This window comes from Carassius gibelio, chromosome A11 (assembly GCF_023724105.1).
Source record: "Carassius gibelio isolate Cgi1373 ecotype wild population from Czech Republic chromosome A11, carGib1.2-hapl.c, whole genome shotgun sequence".
In the NCBI taxonomy this organism is placed as follows: Eukaryota; Metazoa; Chordata; class Actinopteri; order Cypriniformes; family Cyprinidae; genus Carassius; species Carassius gibelio.
In genome coordinates, this window is record NC_068381.1 from 17,997,967 (window position 1) to 18,019,094 (window position 21,128).

Sequence of the window (21,128 nt, forward strand, 5' to 3'; positions counted from 1 at the left end):
GAAAGCATTGCAAACAGCAGTTTATCGGCATCTAAAGCACATTTGTGGAGAACATGAGAAAAGCAAAAAAAAAAAAAAGGAAAGTGTCTATGATGTGTTCTCATAATGGCCCGCTGTCCAACTGTATTTGGTTTATTGGATTTTAGATGTTGTGCTCACAAGACACACGTTTTTATATCAGCTGAATGGTTTTCTGGAAGATTAATGTCCATTAAGGATGAAGTTCGGTGAGAAAAAAAATTAAATCTATCATTATTATATTCAAGTTCAGAGAATTATAGGCAAGAAGGATTTCGTTTATATCCTGAGAAAATGTGGTCAACTGTTAAAAATAAAATAATAGGGTGTTGCATGCCTTTTAAAATGGATAAATATTTAATTAAATATCCTTAGTGACTTTTTAATATTAAGAAATTAGCCTGTGTAAAGAAGCTTGAACCCTTTTCATATAATAAATAATATAAAAAAAAAATTTTGTTGAGAATTCTAACTTCAAACTAAGAATAACAATATTTGGGAGGTTTTAAACTGTGCTACTCATAAAAACAAAAAGGGTCAATGCTATTTTCTAGTCTTTTGAATATTCTCCCAACAGAGAGGTTCACAAGGTTCTGCTTAAAAACAAAATACATTTTTAGATCCTAAATTAGACCTTAACAAAGACTACAGCTAGACTTTATCAATTACTCTTCTTTATTTTCACATTTAAAAATAAGTCATCTTATATCCTTTAAACTGACTGGGAGAAATATGACATTAACATTAACTGTACCAAGGCATCTTAAAAACTAAATCATATATAGAGACCGGCTGAAAGTAAAACGGTCTCAACACACCATAGAAAACAAACGAAGAAAACCCAATTAACAGATCTTAACATGACTGTCAGATTACAGAGCCACAAGGCAATCTCCAAAAGGGGAAAAGTCTAAGAGCTTGAAGATACTGAAGAATCATGAAGGACTACAGTAGTGCATGAAATTCTGAATAGAAAGATAAAATCAGTTAAATACTTGAACTGTTTAGCGCTGTTCAGGGGTTTAGGCTCAATTTACAATGATTTACGGTGTAATAAATCAACACAAAAAAAAGACACACAAAGTCTTCCTTTTGGCTGCACAAGTCACAATATCAGTTAATGAACCGCTGAATCTGCCTGAACTGATCCAATTAATTCACAATAGAAAGACAGAGTCTTTCAAAATACATGACGTGAAAAATGTCATGATGCTTTGAAATCCATAACACTTATAGTTATGAATCAAGTTCTTTTCTTATTTGCAGTTATGTAGACAGGAGTATGCTTTTTGCCAAAAAACAAAACAAAAGAAAGTGTCTTAACTTTCCAGCAGCGAGACACTTAAATGAAATCAACTAAAAATATAAAATTAAATAAATCAAAAATAGAGGGGGAAATAGCTAGCTTACAAATATTAAACTAATCCCTCACTTCACACATTTAGCTTAAACAGGCATACATTTGGGAACGAAGATTGATAACGGTGAAATAACATCTAAAAAGTAGTAAAATATTTTGTCAAATTTCAGCATATTTATCCCAAAAATGAGTCGATGGATCATGTTTACTACAGGTTTTCCACGCTAAAGGGGCTTGAGACACCTCCAGCTGTCCCGACTGAGAGGAATACAGAGCTCATAGAGTTCAACAGTTCTGAAACGATGTCAGTTTCCTGAAAAATAAAAATAAATAAACTGCTTTATGAATCCCCCATTTTCCCTTCCCAGACATTGAATACTAATGAAACTGACCCATAAGTTACGGCCATCGTACGGTAACACCAATACAAAAAATGGATTATCATGCAGATGAATGTGTGATTCAAGTGATCTTGTACAGTGAGCTCAGTCTAATTTTACACCCCCGGAATTAGAAAAGCATTCCTTCACAGATATTAGACATTCAGAACAAACCAATGGGGTGTTTCAGTTCATGATATGGTCAAACAATGCACCTTCCTCTAGAAAAATAAATTAAATATTTACAAATTAAAAGCATTTGTATTTGCAGTGACTCAGTGTGTTATATATGACAGAGGTCTCGCTCGCTGTCTGTCTCTCTCTCTCTCGCTGTAGCATGATGACGTCGAAGACAAGTTACATTCTGAACTTCGTTGAAATGCATCCAGTGCAAAAAAAAAAAAAAAAAAACGGCCAAATATATCCCAGCACACCACTGAGATACTCCTTATAAATGGGAAACCATACAAAATAGGATTTGTAATGAAATAAATAACAGGCCTTTGAAAAAAGCAGTAGTCATTCTGCAACTTCCTCGTCTGTATGAAACACACCGTCAGTCGTCTCCTCTGAAGAGTGTTTAGAGTCACACAACATACTGGAGCTGTAACTGGTCGTGTGGGCCTGTCGGCTGTACTCGAAGTGATCGGTGAGTACTGCGCTGCGACCGTGCTGAAAGTCTGAGCTGTGAGTGAAGGGCCCTGGGCCGTTGGACTGGGGCTTGTCGAAGGAAACCATATCCTTTGCCGAAACTGGCAGCAGTTTCTTTTTGGCCTCCTGGTTAGAATCGTATTTCGCCTGGAGAGAAAAGCAGTGACGTTAGAGTTGACATCAGTTTTCACATTCCTCCTCATTTGTGTTTGTAAAAACATTGAAAGACGCGTATAATGACCTTATTATAGAGGAAGACGCCCAGTATTGCGGTCATCATGCCGATGATGTTGGAGGTGTTGACGGGGTTCCTGAGCATCAGCAGGGATATACTGATGACCATGATCCTCTTGGTTGCGTTGGCCACGGCGTAACTGAGTGGGCTCACCAGGTTCAGCACACTGAAAGCGATCATGTTTTGTGCAAAGTTGCAGAAACCACTAATGAGGAGCAGCACGATTGTTCCTGTCCAGTTGGAAACCTCTGTCTGTAGAAGAAAAAATGAGTGTGGGCATAAAGAGTTGGCTTGAATCTCGTGAAACCGAGTCATAACTTATTAACCTCAAAAATCACAAGAAAATAATTTCCACTACTATTTTTGTTTTGTTTTTGAAGCATGTCTCTTCTGCTCACCAAGGCTGCATTTATTGGATCAAAATTACAGTAATGTTGTGAAATATTATAATAATTAAATTAAAAACAGAAATTATATATATATATATATATATATATATATATATATATATATATATATATATATATATATATATATATATATATATATATATATATATATATATATATATATCTCAATGTTGGGCAGTAACACATTACTTAGTAAACTCCTGTGTGTGTGCAGGAGAGTAAAATGATTCACAGGACTCCAGTAAAATAGAAATATCGAAACATAAAATATCTAAAATAAATTGTTATTCATCTATTGCACAAAAGCAACATGAACTAATATAAAATATAAACGATTAACAGGCGCAAGTGTATGCAGAGTTTCTATTCAGGCTATGACACGTGTTTGTAGCATTGAGCAATGCAGTGCTGAAATTTGCATGCTCACGTTTCCTCATTATAACACACGAATTGTAGACATTATGAAATATTAATTACAGAGATTTGTGAGATTGCGATGAACTGAGATGTCTTTTAGAGATTAGAAATGCAGCGCTCTTTGCTTGCGTTCTGTCAAACCATACACGCAGCGGCCGCTTGCTCTAGTTAAAAATAACAGTCTTCTGTGAATGTTGATGCTTTAATAACAAATATTTATCAGAAGCGTGAATGCTGGGATTTCATTCAAAACCTATTTACCAGGTCTCCATCCATCAGGAAGGTTGAGAAGTCCACCAAAATCCACGTGGGCAGCATGAACAGGAGTGCATTGAAGCCCAGGATGTTCAGTAACTGGAGGTGGTGAATCCTTGTGTCGCGCAAGACCTAAAACAACCACAGACATCATCTCATACAGGAAACCCTTCCAGACTTCTCTTTTCTATTTGACAGAAATCACCTCCGGGTTAAATGAACCTTTTTGGAGAATATGTTCTGTAAAGAGAAGCAGAGCGTAGCTGCCAGAGCGCTGATCAATCCAGAGACGTCAAAGGACAGTTCAGTGACCGTGGCCAACAGGACCCCTCCAATGATGGGTACAAGAGACACATACACCTGGCCAAAAAAGAACCAAACTCATCAAACAACTCAAACTTAAGTATCAGATTACTAATAGGCAACCAGTGACTGTTTAAGCCATTATGAATTCAGTAAATACATGTGTTTAGATGCAGACAGACCTTTGTGGTTTGCTTCTCTCTCATGATAATCCGTGACAGCAGGACCACCCAGATGGGCATGGTGGCCTTCACTAGAATGAAGGAATGGAAAAAAGACATGCATTCACTCATCTGCGTGTCGTCACATATTCATCTGTGAAGTCTTGTGATCACACCTGGGGTCTGAAACATCTCAGCTGCAGTCGAGTCCTCAAAAACAACTCACGCTCTCCCTGTTGACTCCTGCACTAATGCTGCTTCATGTTTAAAACACACAGCTGTTTAAAGCAATCGGTGTCCGAAACAAACTTAAATGCATCAGACGTCGCTGCGTCGCAGGTCATCTGACACTAAAGCCAAAAAAAACATTACAAATCTGAACACTCAACGACACTTATGAAACGTTTCCAGTAGAACGTTTCCTGTTCACACCAAGAACAGACCTTTGAAATTGTCACTTTTTAAGCTTCTCTTGCACAGAAGCGAGGGGCGGGGTTTAGCAGTAGCTCATTATCATTTAAAGAGACATGCATCGAAACGGCTCGCTGTGAACAGAGCTGTCGACGAGCTAAAAAGAGCGTCGTTTTACACAACCACTGAGGAATTTCAATCAAACTATTTTGCAGACAATTTCACAAAGACCCTAAAGAATTATTACAAACTTGTGGGAAAAACTTCCATGACTTTTCCAAGCCTGGAAATCACAGTTACGTCACGTCTCCTTCAAGTGTCCGTGTAAATAAGAGTGATGAGTTAATGCACAACACACAGGAGGGAATTCTACACGATACACAACTTGTCAAGCTGATTTGAAACACATGATATGAAATCTCTATAATCTATACACAGAGATCAGGAAGCAGAAGGCAGGTCTGTAGTGTGTTGTAATGAATGATTTTCCAAGTTGATAAACCATTTAATACCATTATAAATAATTACTATTTGTATAACTTTTGTTATGTTTCAGACTTGATTACTTCAGACACATTAATTGAATGCATGTTAAATGTTTGTTATGTCTGACTTGTGCATCACATTGAAGGACGTCACTGTCATGGTGTGACTTTTCAAACAATAATTTACCTCTATAAGTCCTAACTTTCCTGTAGTTGTATTATTTTGAACAACATGCTTGTAAGAAAACATGTCATGTCTATATGTCCAGCTCTACTCTCCTAATACTCTGTCATTGTGCATTCTGCAGAAAAAGCTTATTTTAATATATGCGCGGGGTTTGACCATAGCGGAGGACATGTCAACAAAAGGAACTGGGGCTTCCTAAACTACACACGTGTGTGTTACAGATCTGCAGCCACGCAGGTGGGTGATGTGGCAGTGTTGTCAAGAGCGAGAGCGGAAGTGACGTCGTCTGGGATCGCTGCATTAAAGTATAATGTTGTCAAAACTCGGACGTCGAAAAAGTAAAATCCCTTTAATTACGATTGATTTCCTAGAGTTTGGATAAAAAAAAAAAGTGGGCGTTTAAACTGGGAACGCAGACTGAATTCACAGCAGAGATTTGTGGTAAATGACAGACAGCGATAAATAAATAACCCTCGGCGATTTAAAACTCGAACCGAGCCGAGACTATCCGATCTGGTTGGGTTTAAATTGAGCTTGAATAATAACTAAGGCCTCTCATACCGAATAACCGAAGCCGTTACTCACCCGTGTGGGCGTACGACACCGGGACCTTCCATATGCTGAAATGGGCCGAGACGGAGGCGAAGTACTTCCCGAAGGCGAGCGGCAGAATGAACCAGCGGTAGTAACGGGCCGGTAACTCCGCTCGCGGGACGCCCCAGGCTCGCAGCAGCGGCGGGAGAAACACGATAATGGAGACTATATGAAAGAGAGACACTGTGACCGGATAGGGGAAGCCGTTGAGGATGATTTTATTGACCACGTTGCCACCAGAGCTGACGGTGTACCAGCACAGGCACAGCACCGCGATCCGAATCCCCTCCCGCACGGGCGGGCGCTGCTCCACCGCGGCCATCTTTCAGCGCGAGCCGCGACGCCACGAGCCACGCACCGGAGGAGTCGGTGGAAGAGTCACGTGACTCTGTCACGCCCCTACCACGAGCTGCGAGATTTCGGTTAGATTCGTTTAGATCGGGTTAAATGTTTACATATAATCAATCAATTTAACGGAGCCACGCTCAAAATTGGGCCCCTATTGTTATCGAAAATAATATTTCTGAACTCTGAAAGCTTCGTACACTGTCTGAAGGAGGTCCCATGTTGATTCATTATTTAGTAACTGCAGTTATTATATTTATGTGTTAAATTGTAGATCTTGTTTTTACTAAATAAATAATAAAATATGTGTATTATTATTATGGAGCCCATAAGTGGACGTGATGGGAGGGAAAATAGATTCGTTCTCTTGCAAAAGTACTGAGTAACTTTATTTCGCTCGCAAAAACATTGAAATACAGCATTCATTCATTCTTTTTTTTATTGACTTCCACTTCATTTTATTTACATCACAAAAGATATGCTAGCAAACTGATAATTTCTCGCGGGAACTCAAACGGTTTGCGAGAGCTTTTACATAAGCCTATTATTTTAGTTTTTCTCCCATCTTATATTTATTTCCCAATCACTAAGTCCCTTAAGTGACCCCTGTTAGTAGGCCTATATGATATAATATAAATAATTATAATTATTTAGATTATACATAAAGATTTAAAGAATAAGTGCAAAACAAAAAGTAAGTCACATACTAGCCTACAGGATGTTTCCATTTTTATTAATATATAAACCAATATACAGTACTTATCCAGTGTAAATCATGTCCTTCTGTTCAGGAGCTCAAGATTATTCTGGAAGGACTCTCGCTGCAAGTGTCACATGTGTGGGTCGGGGCTCTTAGTGGGTGGGATATATTAGGCAGAAAGTGAACACTTTGTCCTCAAAGTTGATGTGTTAGAAGCAGGAAAAATGGACAAGCGTACGGATTTGAGTGAGTTTGATAAGGGCCAGATTGTGATGGCCAGACGACTGTCATCTATCAAAAGTGGTCCAAGCAATGAACAGTAGTTACTCTCAACAGGGTCGTGGCTCACTGATGCACATGGGGAGTGAAGGCTGGCCTGTGTGGTCCGATCCAACAGAAGAGCTGTAGCTCAAATTGCTCTAGAAGTTAATGATGTGAAGGTGTCAGAATACACAGTGCATCATGGTTTGTTGTGAATGGGGCTGCATGGCTGCAGAACAGTCAGGGTGCCCATGCTGACGCCCGTTCACAGCCCATGCAGACCATTATTATAAAAAATCTAAAATGGTCAACTATTTTTTTCTTTTTTGTGTGTGTGTATGAATTATTAAAACAATTATGTATCTCTTTACTGATAATTACTATAACTAACTCAAATCAAAAAATCATATCAATAAATTGTATGCCCTCTATGTATACAGACACACACACACACACACAAACATTGGTTTTTGTTGTACAAACGGTATTTTCTGTTCCCCTACACTAACACCACCCCTGAACTTACCCCTCTCTGAAAACTCTCTGAATTTTAAGATAAAAAAAATGTTTATATATATATATCCTATATGTCCTCGTAAACCTACACATATACAGCTGTATGACTCATGCATAAACATGTTTAATTTTAATAAAATAAAATAAAATATGAGTAAAAATAATGCTCTCGTGTTTGTAAGACGCAGCACCCCCTGCTGACCGTTATCTGTCTTAGATACTGTTGCTAACAACAATCAACCCTCCAAAACAGAGGCAGACGATTAAAGTCACCCTGAGAGTTTCTAAGGTAAGATAAGACTTTATTTTATTATTAGTTAGTTAGTTAGTTAATTAGCTAGTAGTCACTCACAGAAGTGTTGAGGGAAAGTCAGATGCATACATACTATAGCTTGTACTGTAAATATTTAGATCACATTAACTTTTTTTTTTTTTTGTTTACTGATCATATGACTCGGTGACGGTGAAGTTTGTTGTTACTCTTGTTTTGTGTTTATTAATCATAATTCAAAACTTCCGTTTTTAGCCCAGTGTTGGATTCACTATGTCTGGCGGACGGTCCACGACCAAAGCTGGCTTTGACAGCAGTGTGGGGGAAAGTGGTATGCAATTAAAACATTGTAACTGATAATTATCATTATGCAGATGAGTGTTCTTATGCAGCCAGTTGTTTGTGTCCAGAAGAGACAGATCTACAAAGAGTACATCGACTGCGGCTGGAGTTACGCAGACTGGAAAGGAATCGCGAGCTCTACTTGCAGGAAGAAGAAACTTTACGCAAACAGCGGTCAGTCCAGCGGTCAATGCCATCACCTAAGACTGGTCTTAACCTACCATTAAGTTTATTTATTTTTTTTAACTTAGTGGTACACAATTTCTGCACAAACTAACTTACTGAAAATTCATTTTTTGAGATTTCAACCTCAAGATTTGGAACACAATTTGTTTCGATTTATGCCCTTGAATTTCTTGCCGTTTTAGAGCAGAACGTGATTTATAAAATACATATTTCATATAACATTTAAAAATAGTATATTTTTGAGTTATTCATAATAATATACTTCACTTCAGCAATAATCTGCCAAGTGTCGTCTTTAAAAAGACACCAAAGTCTGAGCTCAAAAATAATAAGATTTATGACATTTATGCAAAATATTATTTTAACATAAAATAACAAGTTAATGCACAAACACACACACACACAGAGAGAAAAAAAAGTTAATTGACAATGACAAAACTGATCATATTTGAAGCAAATAATATGCCATCATTTTGCACAACAGTGTTGCATTATGTAGGCTATATTTTCTGCATTGTGTTTTGTGGAATGTGTGTGTTTGAGTATATATATATATATATAGTATTTATTTATTTTCCTTGTGTGTGCATGTTTGTACACAGGCAACAGATTGCTGAGCTGCGTGCTGAACAAGAGAGACTGCTGCAAGCACGCAGAGAGAGTGAAAGTCCGGCTGTCAAGGCTGTCAGAGATCTGCTGAAGCAACGTGACAAACTAGACGAAGAAACTGAGAAAGAAAAACAGACCCAAGCAGAGCTGCAAAAAGAGGTGCATTTATGCCTAAGTATTAAGCATCATCATAAAACACATTCTTAAACTGTGTAACAAGTAGTTATTTGCATGCATTCGGTTTACAGAACACGATTATGGAGAAAAAACTGGCGGAAATGAGAAGAGGACAGGCTTCCCACGGTCACAATTCTCAGCACCGCGACATTCAGAAGGCCATACGAACCACACAGAGCAAACTGGATCGGGTAAACAGAGAATCAGACATTTCACAGCATGCAGTTTTACAGACCACAGAATTGTAGGAACTTTACATGTAAATCAGACCCTTCTGATTTAAGTGGTTTTTGGCCAGAGTAAACTGCAAACGGGACAAGATTCTATGACATAACTGACAGTAACTGGTCAGTGAAGGTAACTGAATATTTTCATCTATTGTCTATGACAACGAAGATGTGGATCCAAATGCAGGTTTTATTTGAATTGTAATCATACAGGCAGGGTCAAACACCAGCAAGCAATCATAATCCAGGACGAGACAAAAGAGTAATCCGATAAACAGGCAAAGGTTAGGGCAGGCAACAAATAACCAAAAGACAAAGAAACAATCCAGAGTCAGAAACTAGGTAACATGGGAAACCAAGGCAAAGGATTATGGGGAATGAAGTCCAGGGTAAAGTGGCAAGAGTCTGTAATGGAGTGACCTCTAGAGGAGCTCACGAGCTAGAGATTGTGACATCTCTTCTGGCTTGTTTGTTAGCTCTATAGACACGTCATCAAGGCAGAAGTAATGGATTTTGCGGTTCTGAATGCAGCGACTAGGCACTACTCACATGCTGAAGTTTTGTTCAGAATGCATGTAATGCACATTTAAAGAAATATGTGATTGAAAAGTTTAGGGTTCATAAACAGAACTTTCAGAATCTGAAAGTGGATTGGATTCAAGTGGGTTGGTGAAAAGCAGTGCATTTAAACATACCAATGTGTGGATGATCTTGTCCATTAATTTATTTTCCCCTTGTTGTCCCTGCAGTCTCGTGCTCGCTTTAACGAACAGATGAAGATAAACAGCCAGCACAGAAAAGATATTGAGATGCTACACATGCAGCGTACCCGATTCCAGCAGCTGTATCGCAAACTGGAGAAGGTGGTGGATCCTGGGCAGCTCTGGAGTGTTTTATTAATGAGTTTTACTGAACGCAGTTAAAGGAACAATTCCTCCAAAAATTTCCTTTACAGGTCATCAAAGATATAGGTGAGTTTATTACTTCATTGGAACAGATTTGGAGAAGTTTGGCATTGCATTCCTTGCTCACAAATGGATCCACTGTAGTAAATGGGTGCCGTCAGAACGAGAGTTCAAACAGCTGATAAAAACATCACTTGTAATCCACATGAGCATCATTTGTCCATCATGTCCATCAGTTCATCTTGTGAAAATTGTGTCCATCAGAACATCTTGTGAAAAGCTGCGTGTTTGTAGGTAGTAAATCCATCAGACCTTTTGGCTTTATACCATCACTTCTGGCCAAATTCCAAATTAATGCCTGCTTCAGTTAAAAAGTCCATCCCCTTTTGGTTTTATCAACTGTTTGGACTCTCATTCTGAAGGCACCCAGAGGATCCATTGGTGAACAAGTGATGTAATGGCAAATTTCGCCAGATCTGTTCTGATGAAGAAAGAAACTCTTCTACATCTTGAATGGCCCGAGTCGGGAGGTTGAGTCAGTTTTCAGCAATCTTTCATTTCGGGATGAACTATTCCTTTAAAACAGGTGCTCTTGTCTTTCTTCCAGGTGTTGCAAGATATCCGTAAGGAAATTGCTGAAGTTGTCGACAAGTCAGCCACAGCTTACGATGCAAAGTGAGATACTTGGAGATTTAAAGCTTTGCTAATGTACAGTGTTCCCACAATCATAAAAACCTGGAAATATCAGGGAATTCTGACAAGTGATTTTGAAAATTAAAAATATTTGAATTGAAATATAAATAAAAACATATAAATAAAATAAAACAGAAAAATGAGGACTAAAATATTAAATATAATACTGAATTAATTAATTTATATAAATATTAAATTTTTCTGCACGAAAATTGCAAGAAAACGGCAATAAATCCCATTTTATGTTGTTCAGCACATGATTTTATGCAGTGTTTACATCACTTTATATTAATGCGTGTCAATTCAACTGTATTTTAAATAAAAGCTAATGAAATATATTAGGAATGAGCTTAAATAATAATATTAATAATACTAATAAAATATTAGATTCATTATAGAAATTTTCATGACTACAAGATATTTTATATACTAAAAATAGTTTTAGTTGTAGGGAATTTAATGGCCTGCATCCATGACAATTTTATGTATATGTAAAGTCCTCAATTCAATATTATTGGTAATATTATTCTGTTATGCAGTATAGATTAAACTGAATGTGTCATTTTTAACTAAATTGAATGCTTTTAATATCTGTGAATTCGCATAGTCGAACTTAAATGCAAAAGGTTTCCCAACCACTTTTAAAAGAGAAAAAGCACACAAAGCTTTTAGTAGTGTTTTTTTTTTTTTAATCTTGTACGTTATTATAAATTGCTCTACCCTCATCAAGTCTATTGGATGTTTGCAAATGGTTCGAGTTATCTGTGTGTATTTCAGAGTGGATGCTCAGACCAAAACATCCATGATAAAGGATAAGGCGGTGAAGGATCTTGCACAGTACTCAGCTGAGATGCAGGAGCTGGAGAGAGTCATCGCTCATGAACACCAACTCAAAGAGTTCATGAGCACCAAGAATAATCAGAGAGCCAACATGGATAATGGGAAGAAAAACAGACGCAGACAGGGTCAGAGAGCAGTCATTGTTAGGAATCAGAAATGCTACTGTATTTCGGCTGAAAAGTTAACTAAGTGTGCTGATGGCAGAGATGAAGGAGCAGAGGAAGGCAGACGGAGGAGAAGAGACACCCGAGTCTCTGAGGAAGGCTTTCCAGCAGATTCAGGAACTGACTGGAGAAGACAATTTGGGGAAGCTGGTTACAAAATTCATTCAGGGTGAGCTTTGTGTTTTCTTGTTTGTGCTAGCAAAGGATTCCAGTGTGTTATGCTACAACTGATTTTTTATTTTTTTTGACAGGTGAAGAAAGGAACTTTGCTCTGTTTAATTACGTGAATGAACAGAATGCGGAAGCTGAGAAACTGAGAGAGGAAATCCAACAGGTCAGTGTGTCAGCATTTCTCTTTAAGCTTTTATATTTTATTCCAGCTACATTTCAATGAACGGGAACGGTCTTGAATAATTGTAGTTTTAGTCAACAGTAACAACGCTGGAAATTACAACTTGAAGACCAAGCAAAAGCCTGTGCCTACCAAGCTGAATGAACATGCATTGACATTTTAATATGATTTTAAACCCATTTTTTGTCTTGATGCTCTTCTAGATCAGAAAAGATACGAAGCAGCTGAACATAAAAAGTCGCCAGCAGGAGCAGGAAAGTCAGGTGGCTTTAAAACAGGTGAAGGCACAACTGCAAGAGTGTAAGGCACAGACTCAACTGTATGAAGACCAGGCCGATCACATCAGCAAGATCCTTGATCAGTTCAAAACAGGTACAACAGATGATCCCTGGAAGGATCAAGACCACATTATCGTATTGGAATAAGTATATTGCTTACTATATATAAAACGCTTATACTTACATGTTGCAGTTACTTATGTTGATGTCATTTCTAGGGATAGACAGTATGTTCAAAAGGACTGACTGCAGCTTAGGGCAGATGGAAGGCATGCTGGGATCTTCCTCTGGGATCACAGACAGTAATCTGATGATGTACCTCGGCTTGGTGGAGCAGAAGGCCAGTGAACTGCTCACCATCCAAGCCTTCATTAGATCTAAGGTACAGAAAAGACTTAATTCACTCCAGCACACATGTGAGAGAAGGTACAGGTTATTTGATAGCATTAAAGCAATTTCATGTGGCTTTAACAAATACAAATAACAAATACAAATAAGAAATACAAATAAGAAATACAAAGTCGTGCATTAGATTGTAGGGTAAAAAAAAAAAAAAAAAAAAGTATTGCAGGTAATATACTATTCTATTCAGCGATGCGATACAATGCGTAAAAAGACAGTATAAGTCATTATAATCAGTAATTATTGAGGTATTCAGCCAATCACAAAGCACTGGATAGCTGAGCAATCAGGGAACACCTCACTTTTCAGACCGATGAGCTGTGTAAAAACTGATGCGTTAGGAGAAGCAATAATGTACAGTACGTGGAACCCTAAACAGCATAAACACATTTCATTACACCGAAAACACAAAATAATGTTCTTTTTAGCAACATCATATGACCTCTTTACTGTAAACATATTTCACATGTTGACAGGACCCAGAGAACAGTTCTGATCTGAAAACGGTCGCTCCGTTCCTGCTGGGTCAGAAACTAGACGTTCAGACACACGAGGCGATCGTTCAGCCTCCTGCTAACAGGTATGAGCGGCTTTTTATATATTGAGCCAAATAGACAAAATATATGGAAATATTAAATATGTGACTTCATGTTGTCAATACATGCTTCTGATATTATTGTGCATGATTCAGGCATGATTATGAGGCAGAGGACTCTTCTCTGATAGATGAAGCGGAACGACCTTTGACACGTGAAGAACTCCGTCAGCACATTATGAGGAAGAGTGTAAGGAACACAGTAGAGCTTTTTCGTATTTTGATTTACCTGCTAACTACGGTTGCATTACAGTTACAGGGTAATTGTTGGTTATCTCTAGCAGGACCAGCTTAAAGAAGATTCTCTGCGTGCAGGAGGGAGCAGAGAAGTCAAAACCCCTAAGAGCAGCACCATGTCCAGAACCTCCCTGGAGGCCTAAGACGCAGTCTGGTCTTCTGGTTATTATTTTACTATGCATGTTTTTCTGTGTAATGCTTGAAGGATTTGGGTCTCTTATTATTATTAAATGATAATAATTATTATTTAATAAATAACATAAAATAAAGTATATTCTTAACTCAATTCCTGTTTACTTTGAAAACCTCAAAATTGCACATCGCATAGATTTTGTTATCCAGGAGATTTTCTAATAATTGTGTAATTATGTTTCATTTTCTGCAGCTCATTCTCTAGTATGTTTTTTATTTTTATTTTTAAATATGCTATGCAGAGTATAAGAATGTTTTCTGGTTAATTAGATTTGAGTTTAACTGGTTTGAAATTTGATGCCTTTTAAGCCCCCCCCATTTGTTGCAAAACATTTTGTGCACAAGGCCCACCTGGTTACCATGGTAGCAACAACCCCCCCCCCCCCTTATAACAGCTGAAGCTCATTTCCGCATACGAGCAATGGCTTGGTCTCAGCCACTTACAAGAACTGCGCACTGCAAAAAAACAAATCAAACAAACAAACAAAAAAAACCTCAGAGATAACGCTGAGAAGAAAGAAAATGAATGACTTATGAATAGGCAGAATGTGATACATATCATATCATTCTTTTGTCACGTCTTGAACAGTATGTAGCTTCTCTTACCTGTGGCGTTCCCCAAGGTTCAATCTTGGCTCCAACTCGGTTTTCACTATTCTTGTTACCTCTAGGTACCATTCTTAGGAGGAATAGAGTGTTTTTTCACTTGGATGCAGATGACACTCAAATCTATTTTCCTTTGAAGCATACTGAAAGGAAAAGTTTAGAAACTTTGGTTGCTTGTCTAAACGATAAATGATCCTGGATGACCTCAAATTTTTTTAACTTAAATGCGAGTTAAACAGAAGCAATTGTGTTTGGGTCCTCTGTGGGTAAAAAAAACTACTGTTAATGTTTCCAATCTGTACTCTTACATCAAACCGACTGTGAAAGATCTGGGAGTCTTTTTGGATTCCACTCTAAAAGTTTTATCACCTGAAACTTCTGTCTAGAGTAAAGTCTTTTCTATCCCCCAAATATCTTGAAAGAGTTACACATGCTATTGTTCTATACATCTTGGATTATTGTAATTCTATATACACTGGAATATCCATATCCTCTATTAGTTCAAAATGCTGCAGCCAGATATTTAACTGGACCCTGCAAACCTTAACATATTACTACTTTAAAGGCCCTTAACTGGTTGCCAGGTTGTAATAAGTTGATTTCAAAATGTTGTTTGTTTTTAAATGTCTAAATGTTCTTGTGCGCACATACTTATCTGAACTCTTAAGTCTGAACACGTCAGGCAGGTGCATACGGTCCACAAACAGAAATGGCCCAGCCTCGAACATGTTTGAAGTCGAGAGGGGATTGTGCATTCATAGTTTTTGGTTCTAGGCTTTGGAATAGCCTTCCCTTACCTCTAAGATCCATGTCCTCTGTACTTAAGTTTAAATCTAAGTTTTTAAACAAATCTTAATTATATTTGTATTTCTTTATTAGTTACTCGACTTTTTTCTCTTTGTCTTGTACCTTAGTCTTACAATAATCTGTAAAGAACAATGGTCAGCTCCTGTTGTTTATTTGTGCTATATAAACAAATGAAATATAAAAATAAAAAATAATTTCTATAATTTTTCATGTCATGCTCTTTTTTTTCTTCCCATGATGCATTAGGCTACTTCTTTCTCTTTCAGCATTTTTGTTTTCAAAACTAGAATGTCGGCCTTTATTTATTATTATTTTGAAGTCTTTAGTAGTGTTTGCAAATATTATCGAAGTTTAGTGATGTAATTTAGTTTTTGACCGTAAACACATTTATAATGGTACAAATGATACCTATTTCAAATAAATGCTTTTAATTTAACTTTCTGTTCACAAAAGTAAAAAAAAAAAAAACTATTAAGCAGCAAAAAACTTTTCAGCATTGTCAATAATTATTTACTATTATTAACAATTGAGCACCAAAAATAATTGATCAGCATATTATAATATGATTTCTGAAAGCTGAATGTTGGAAGAAGACTGAAGATTGAAGTATTTTTTTTTTATTACATTTTAAAACATTACAACTGTAAACAGTTATTTGAATGTCTAATTCACAATATTACTGTTTTTGTTTTCTCAAATAAATGCAGGTTTGGTGAGCATAAACAAACAAAACTAAAAGTGTAATATTCCATACTTTTGACTTGAAGTGTACATGTTGGTTTTGTATGTTCATATATGTTGTCATACAGTGAATCTATTGTCTTATGGCTTACAAACTACCTCTGAATACTCATACTCTATAATCTATGCCAACATAAGGCAAAATCTTAAATTTACTTCCATCCCCATATGGATCCAGGGTGATGGACTGAGTCCAGTCATACCAGTTATTCTGGTTATCGTAACAGCCATTCACACCGTGCCATCGCTGACTGTGTATCCTGATGAGGTCTCGCTCCGTGACCTCTCGGCTGACCCCTGGAAGGGCTTTCACAGGGAACTCTGGGATAAACCCATGAGTTTTCCTGCACTCTCTGGAATTCTTTACCTCTTGCTTGATGTTTTCATCCACAGAAAAGCTCATCCCGGACTTCTCTGAAGTCAGTAAGCTATTCTGAATCATCTTACTTTGTGACATCTCTCTCCAGTTTATCTGTTGATCACCGTCCTGGATTTCACTTCCCGTTGATCTCTGCCCATCTTTTGTAAGTGTTTTGCTTGATATGGGTCGAGTATGAGAATCATTTGCTAGTTTGGCCGCTTGCAGTTGTGCAGTGTTGGTACGGTCCCCTCCATTGTGTGTGACAGTGTGACTGTTATACTGTTTCTTCCTCGTCTTATACTCAATAGCCCCTATGTTTGTCTCTTTCACTGTGCTGGAGACCTCATCGAGGTTACCATTTAGTGGAGCAGGTTGGAGTATGTTGAGGAGGTCTGAAGGCTGTTGCATCTTTACATGTGAATCTTGGAAGAATGAATTTGGTTGATGAGGAGTACTGGAAGTGGATTGGGCTGGTTCCTTGGCTGAAAAAAAGTGCTTTTTGTCGCTGTGACTGGCAGGGGTGGTGTTTCTTTCAGACATGTGCTTGTCTTTGATAATGGTCTTATGGTCATTTTGGAAATGATGATTGGACAGAGATGTTCTCCAGCTTGTGGACTGTTGTAAACACTTGATGGACGAAGAATATGGTTTGATCGCACGGACAGGTATTTTACTTTTTCTAAAACTGTTTGGATTCTTAATGGTTTTATCTGGTAGAGAACCCTGCAACATTTCAGCTCTCTCACTCATGTTACTGTGGTCATGTTCAGTAAGGGTTTGTGTAGAGCCAGGAATACATTCAGCAGAAGTCAAACTGACTGCAAAGTTTGAGAGCGCTTCTACGGTGACTTCATTTACTCCAACCATCCTCCGCCAATGTCGAATCAGATTTTTTAAACGTTTAACAAGATCTTCATCTGTGCTCTTTTTTCTCACATCATTGATCAACTTTCCAAACCTGGTTTCCTGGAATACAACAAACCAAATCATTCCTTAAGGATTGCATTTTTTTTGTAAAGTAAATTAATGCATTAAACAGCAACAGTCAATGGTATGGAAGCCCGTTTCCGCCACTTAATTAAATTAAATTATTTAATTGCGAACTTTTTATTTCACAGTTCTGATTTTTTTTTTTTACCAGAACTGCTAACCTTTAGTAGTTTTTAGTAGTGTTTGCAAATACAAAAATTGGGATTACTGAAGTTTAGTGATGTTATTTAGTTTTTAAAAAAGAAATTCATATTTTATTCCACAAAGACACATTCAATTGATCAAAAGTGACCGTAAACAAATTTAGAATGGTACAAAGGATACCTATTTCAAATAAATGCTTTTAATTTAACTTTCTGTTCACATACTATGGAAGTCAATGGTATGGAAGCCAGTTTCCGCCACTTAATAAAAAAATAAAATGATTTAATTGCGACTTTTTATTTCACAGTTCTGATTTTTTTTTTACCAGAACTGTGTGATGTAAAAGAGTTCATATCTCGCAATTCTGACTTTGTAACTTGAATTCGCAATTGTGAGAAAAAAAGAAGTCAGAATTACAAGATATAAAGTCGCAATTGCAAAAAAACAACAACTCAGAAATCAGAACTCGCAATTCTGACTTTATAACGCACAATTTAGACTTTTGCGTGTTATAAAGTCAGAATTGAAGGTGCAGAAGGAACAGAAGGTGGAAGTCGTGGCCTAATGGTTAGAGGGTTGGACTCCCAATCGAAGGGTTGTGAGTTCTAGTCTCGGGCCGGACGGAATTGTGGGTGGGGGGAGTGCATGTACAGCTCTCTCTCCACCTTCAATACCATGACTTAGGTGCCCTTGAGCAAGGCACTGAACCCCCAACTGCTCCCCGGACGCCGCAGCATAAATGGGTGCCCACTGCTCCGGGTGTGTGCTCACAGTGTGTGTGTTCACTACACACACTGCTCTGTGTGTGTGCATTTCGGATGGGTTAAATGCAGAGCACAAATTCTGAGTATGGGTCACCATACTTGGCTGAATGTCACTTCACTATAACTATTTTTTTCACTATATTACAAGATATGAAAGTCAGAATTGTTTGATAAAGTCGCAATTACCGTATTTTTACCGTATATAAGTCACACCTGAGTATAAGTCGCATCAGTCCAAAAATACGTCATGATGAGGAAAAAAACATATATAAGTCGCACTGGACTATAAGTCTCATTTATTTAGAACCAAGAACCAAGAGAAAACATTACCATCTACAGCCGCGTTTATTAGTGTAGACTACTTGAGCACTGAGCAGCATAGAGCGCCCTCTGGTGGCTGTAGACGGTCATGTTTTCTCTTGGTTCATGACAAATTAATTTTGATAAATAAGTCGCACCTGACTATAAGTCGCAGGACCAGCCAAACTATGAAAAAAAGTGCGACGTATAGTCCGGAAAATATGGTATCTTGTTTTATTTTTTATGCAGAAACGGGCTTCCATACAATGGGCATCAGCAACTGTTACCAACATTCTTCCAAGTATCTTCTCTCATGTTCAGCAGAAGAAAATATCTCATACAGGTTTGGAACAACTTGCTTTTTTGAGTGAACCATGCTTTAACTCACATATTCAGTGTGAAACTATATCCCAGTTGTTGGGATAAACTCAGTGTAAACAGAGTTGAGTTAGTATCTTACCACTAGAGCCTCTTTAGTCATGGGGTAACTTTCCAAGCAGCATATCACATCCAAAACAGCCATCATGTTCTGTATCTGCTGACAGGTAGACGTTGAGCTAAAGTCACTTCCATGCATTCATAATATTCTCTATGCATTAAAAAAAAAAACTATAACTCCTATAATAGGTAATATGCTTAGAGAGTAAGTTCCTGTCTTATTTCTAAAGCTGGTCATACTCATGAAAGTAGATGGGCCTCATGCTTTTGAATCTACTCTCACATGTGCACCTGCAGCAGTCACCAGACCAGCAGAGACTCTTTCAGATCCCAGGCAACAGTCGTTTGCCAATGCAAATGTAATATGCTTGCATACTCATACCTGTAAAAATCTGTGAAAAGGCCCCTAACCCTAACCCCAACTCACCACAGTGAGACTGAGCAAACCAGCAGATAAAACAAAACCAATTAATTTAAGGAATAAATTAAATCTTGATTATGGGATAAACAGGCCTATTACACAGACACTGGCAAAACAGACGTTAATATAAACCATGGTCAAGAATATGTAAGAATGCACACAAAAAAGTTGAAATACATGAAATATTGCTTCCCTAATTTTCTCCACATAAAGTGCTGAAAGAATGGATAGAATATGACATGTAGTTGAACTGAATTATTAAATGAAGAGACTGCACATGCATCATGGTTATACTAGACAAACCCATAAATACTGAAGTCATTATTTGCGTCTATAACTCAGCTTGTACTCACGTTACTTTGAGCATCGATGGCCTGAAGGAGCTTCTCTTTGAGCTGTTGAGGTCTTAATGAAGCTCTTTTCATTGTCTCTGAATGATTCACAGCATTGAGAACACACAATACATACAAAACTCTTCAAACATGCACACGTCTTTCATATGAAACCACTTTACTGGCAGCCCAAAATGAGCTTAACAAATCGTGTCCATGCAGGCAAATGACTCAGCTGTCCTGAAAAGGGTTCTACAGGTGCACTACTGTTTTCACATAGCCCTACAGAGTTAGCAATGAGTCTTCATGAAAATCACATATACTTTTACTTCCGATTTGGATTTTGTATGGTTCCATTCCAGTGGAAACTCAATATGGTTGTTCAATTGTACACATATTGAGTGGTCAAAAACCAAATGTGTGTCACTTTGCATACAGATCATACTTTTCTTTTTTAAAGAGGAATGTCTGAACAATGTGTATCGTGTTTCCCTCTGTCAAAACAACTGCACTGAACACAAACTAAGATTTTTGTTGAAATCCAAGAGCTTTCTGACCCTGCATGGACAGCAACGTAAATGACTCATTCAAGGCCCAGAAAGGTCGTAAGATCATCGTTAAAATAGCCATCACATAATACTGCCATATAGTTCCACACACTGTTCACATTTCAATGCAAAAACTATTGGTCTGCTATCTTTGCAAGTACTTTATGTAGAGAAAATCATGTATACCAAGATAAAGTTTTTTCTGTACTCATAATATTGTAACAAATCGAATATTTTTTGTTATAATAATGCCTCGAGTATTAGTGACAAAGGAACCAACAGACAAAACTAAGAACAAAGGCAGAACTAAAATCTAAAAATCAAATCGGTTCACTTTTGTGAAGCATACATTTATATAATCTTCTGTGGTAGAGTGGATAATTTAGCATATTACCAATTAAATTCAGTTTCATTTTAGCTGAGAACAATACAGTAAAATCCTGATCTTCAGCTCACTGTTATCTGCAAGATTCTCAGGCACATAAATCTCAAGATGAAAGTCTTTTTGGAACAAATA

At 37.5% G+C, this 21,128-nt stretch overlaps 3 protein-coding genes across 5 annotated transcripts; 1 reads left to right on the forward strand and 2 right to left on the reverse strand.

Moving 5' to 3' along the window:
• Positions 1-670: 670 nt before the first annotated feature.
• Positions 671-6,231, reverse strand: LOC128022567 (solute carrier family 35 member E1-like). Its single transcript, XM_052610258.1, has 6 exons — positions 5,859-6,231; positions 4,212-4,282; positions 3,949-4,086; positions 3,733-3,858; positions 2,651-2,896; positions 671-2,556 (listed from the first exon to the last, which is right to left on the reverse strand). The coding sequence occupies exons 1-6, from the start codon at positions 6,187-6,189 to the stop codon at positions 2,278-2,280; spliced, it is 1,191 nt and encodes a 396-aa protein (XP_052466218.1). The 5' UTR covers positions 6,190-6,231; the 3' UTR covers positions 671-2,277.
• A 1,542-nt stretch (positions 6,232-7,773) lies between these two features.
• odad1 (outer dynein arm docking complex subunit 1) lies at positions 7,774-15,748 on the forward strand. 2 transcript variants are annotated; one of them, XM_052610262.1, is made up of 15 exons: positions 7,774-7,978; positions 8,216-8,291; positions 8,371-8,476; positions 9,091-9,256; positions 9,346-9,465; positions 10,251-10,364; positions 11,014-11,081; positions 11,877-12,064; positions 12,144-12,272; positions 12,355-12,437; positions 12,659-12,827; positions 12,952-13,115; positions 13,612-13,715; positions 13,827-13,920; positions 14,012-15,748. In XM_052610262.1, exons 2-15 carry the CDS (start codon positions 8,234-8,236, stop codon positions 14,108-14,110), a joined length of 1,662 nt encoding a protein of 553 aa, XP_052466222.1. In that variant the 5' UTR covers positions 7,774-7,978; positions 8,216-8,233; the 3' UTR covers positions 14,111-15,748. The 2 variants fall into 2 exon arrangements, with proteins under 2 accessions (XP_052466222.1, XP_052466223.1); XM_052610263.1 differs by having other exon boundaries at positions 14,015-14,512.
• Positions 15,749-16,173: 425 nt separating this feature from the next.
• On the reverse strand, positions 16,174-20,242 carry LOC128022573 (mediator of RNA polymerase II transcription subunit 26-like). 2 transcript variants are annotated; one of them, XM_052610269.1, is made up of 3 exons: positions 20,085-20,242; positions 19,333-19,407; positions 16,174-17,640 (listed from the first exon to the last, which is right to left on the reverse strand). In XM_052610269.1, the coding sequence occupies exons 1-3, from the start codon at positions 20,154-20,156 to the stop codon at positions 16,423-16,425; spliced, it is 1,365 nt and encodes a 454-aa protein (XP_052466229.1). In that variant the 5' UTR covers positions 20,157-20,242; the 3' UTR covers positions 16,174-16,422. The 2 variants fall into 2 exon arrangements, with proteins under 2 accessions (XP_052466229.1, XP_052466228.1); XM_052610268.1 differs by having other exon boundaries at positions 19,333-19,410; positions 20,085-20,239.
• Between the last annotated feature and the right edge of the window lie 886 nt (positions 20,243-21,128).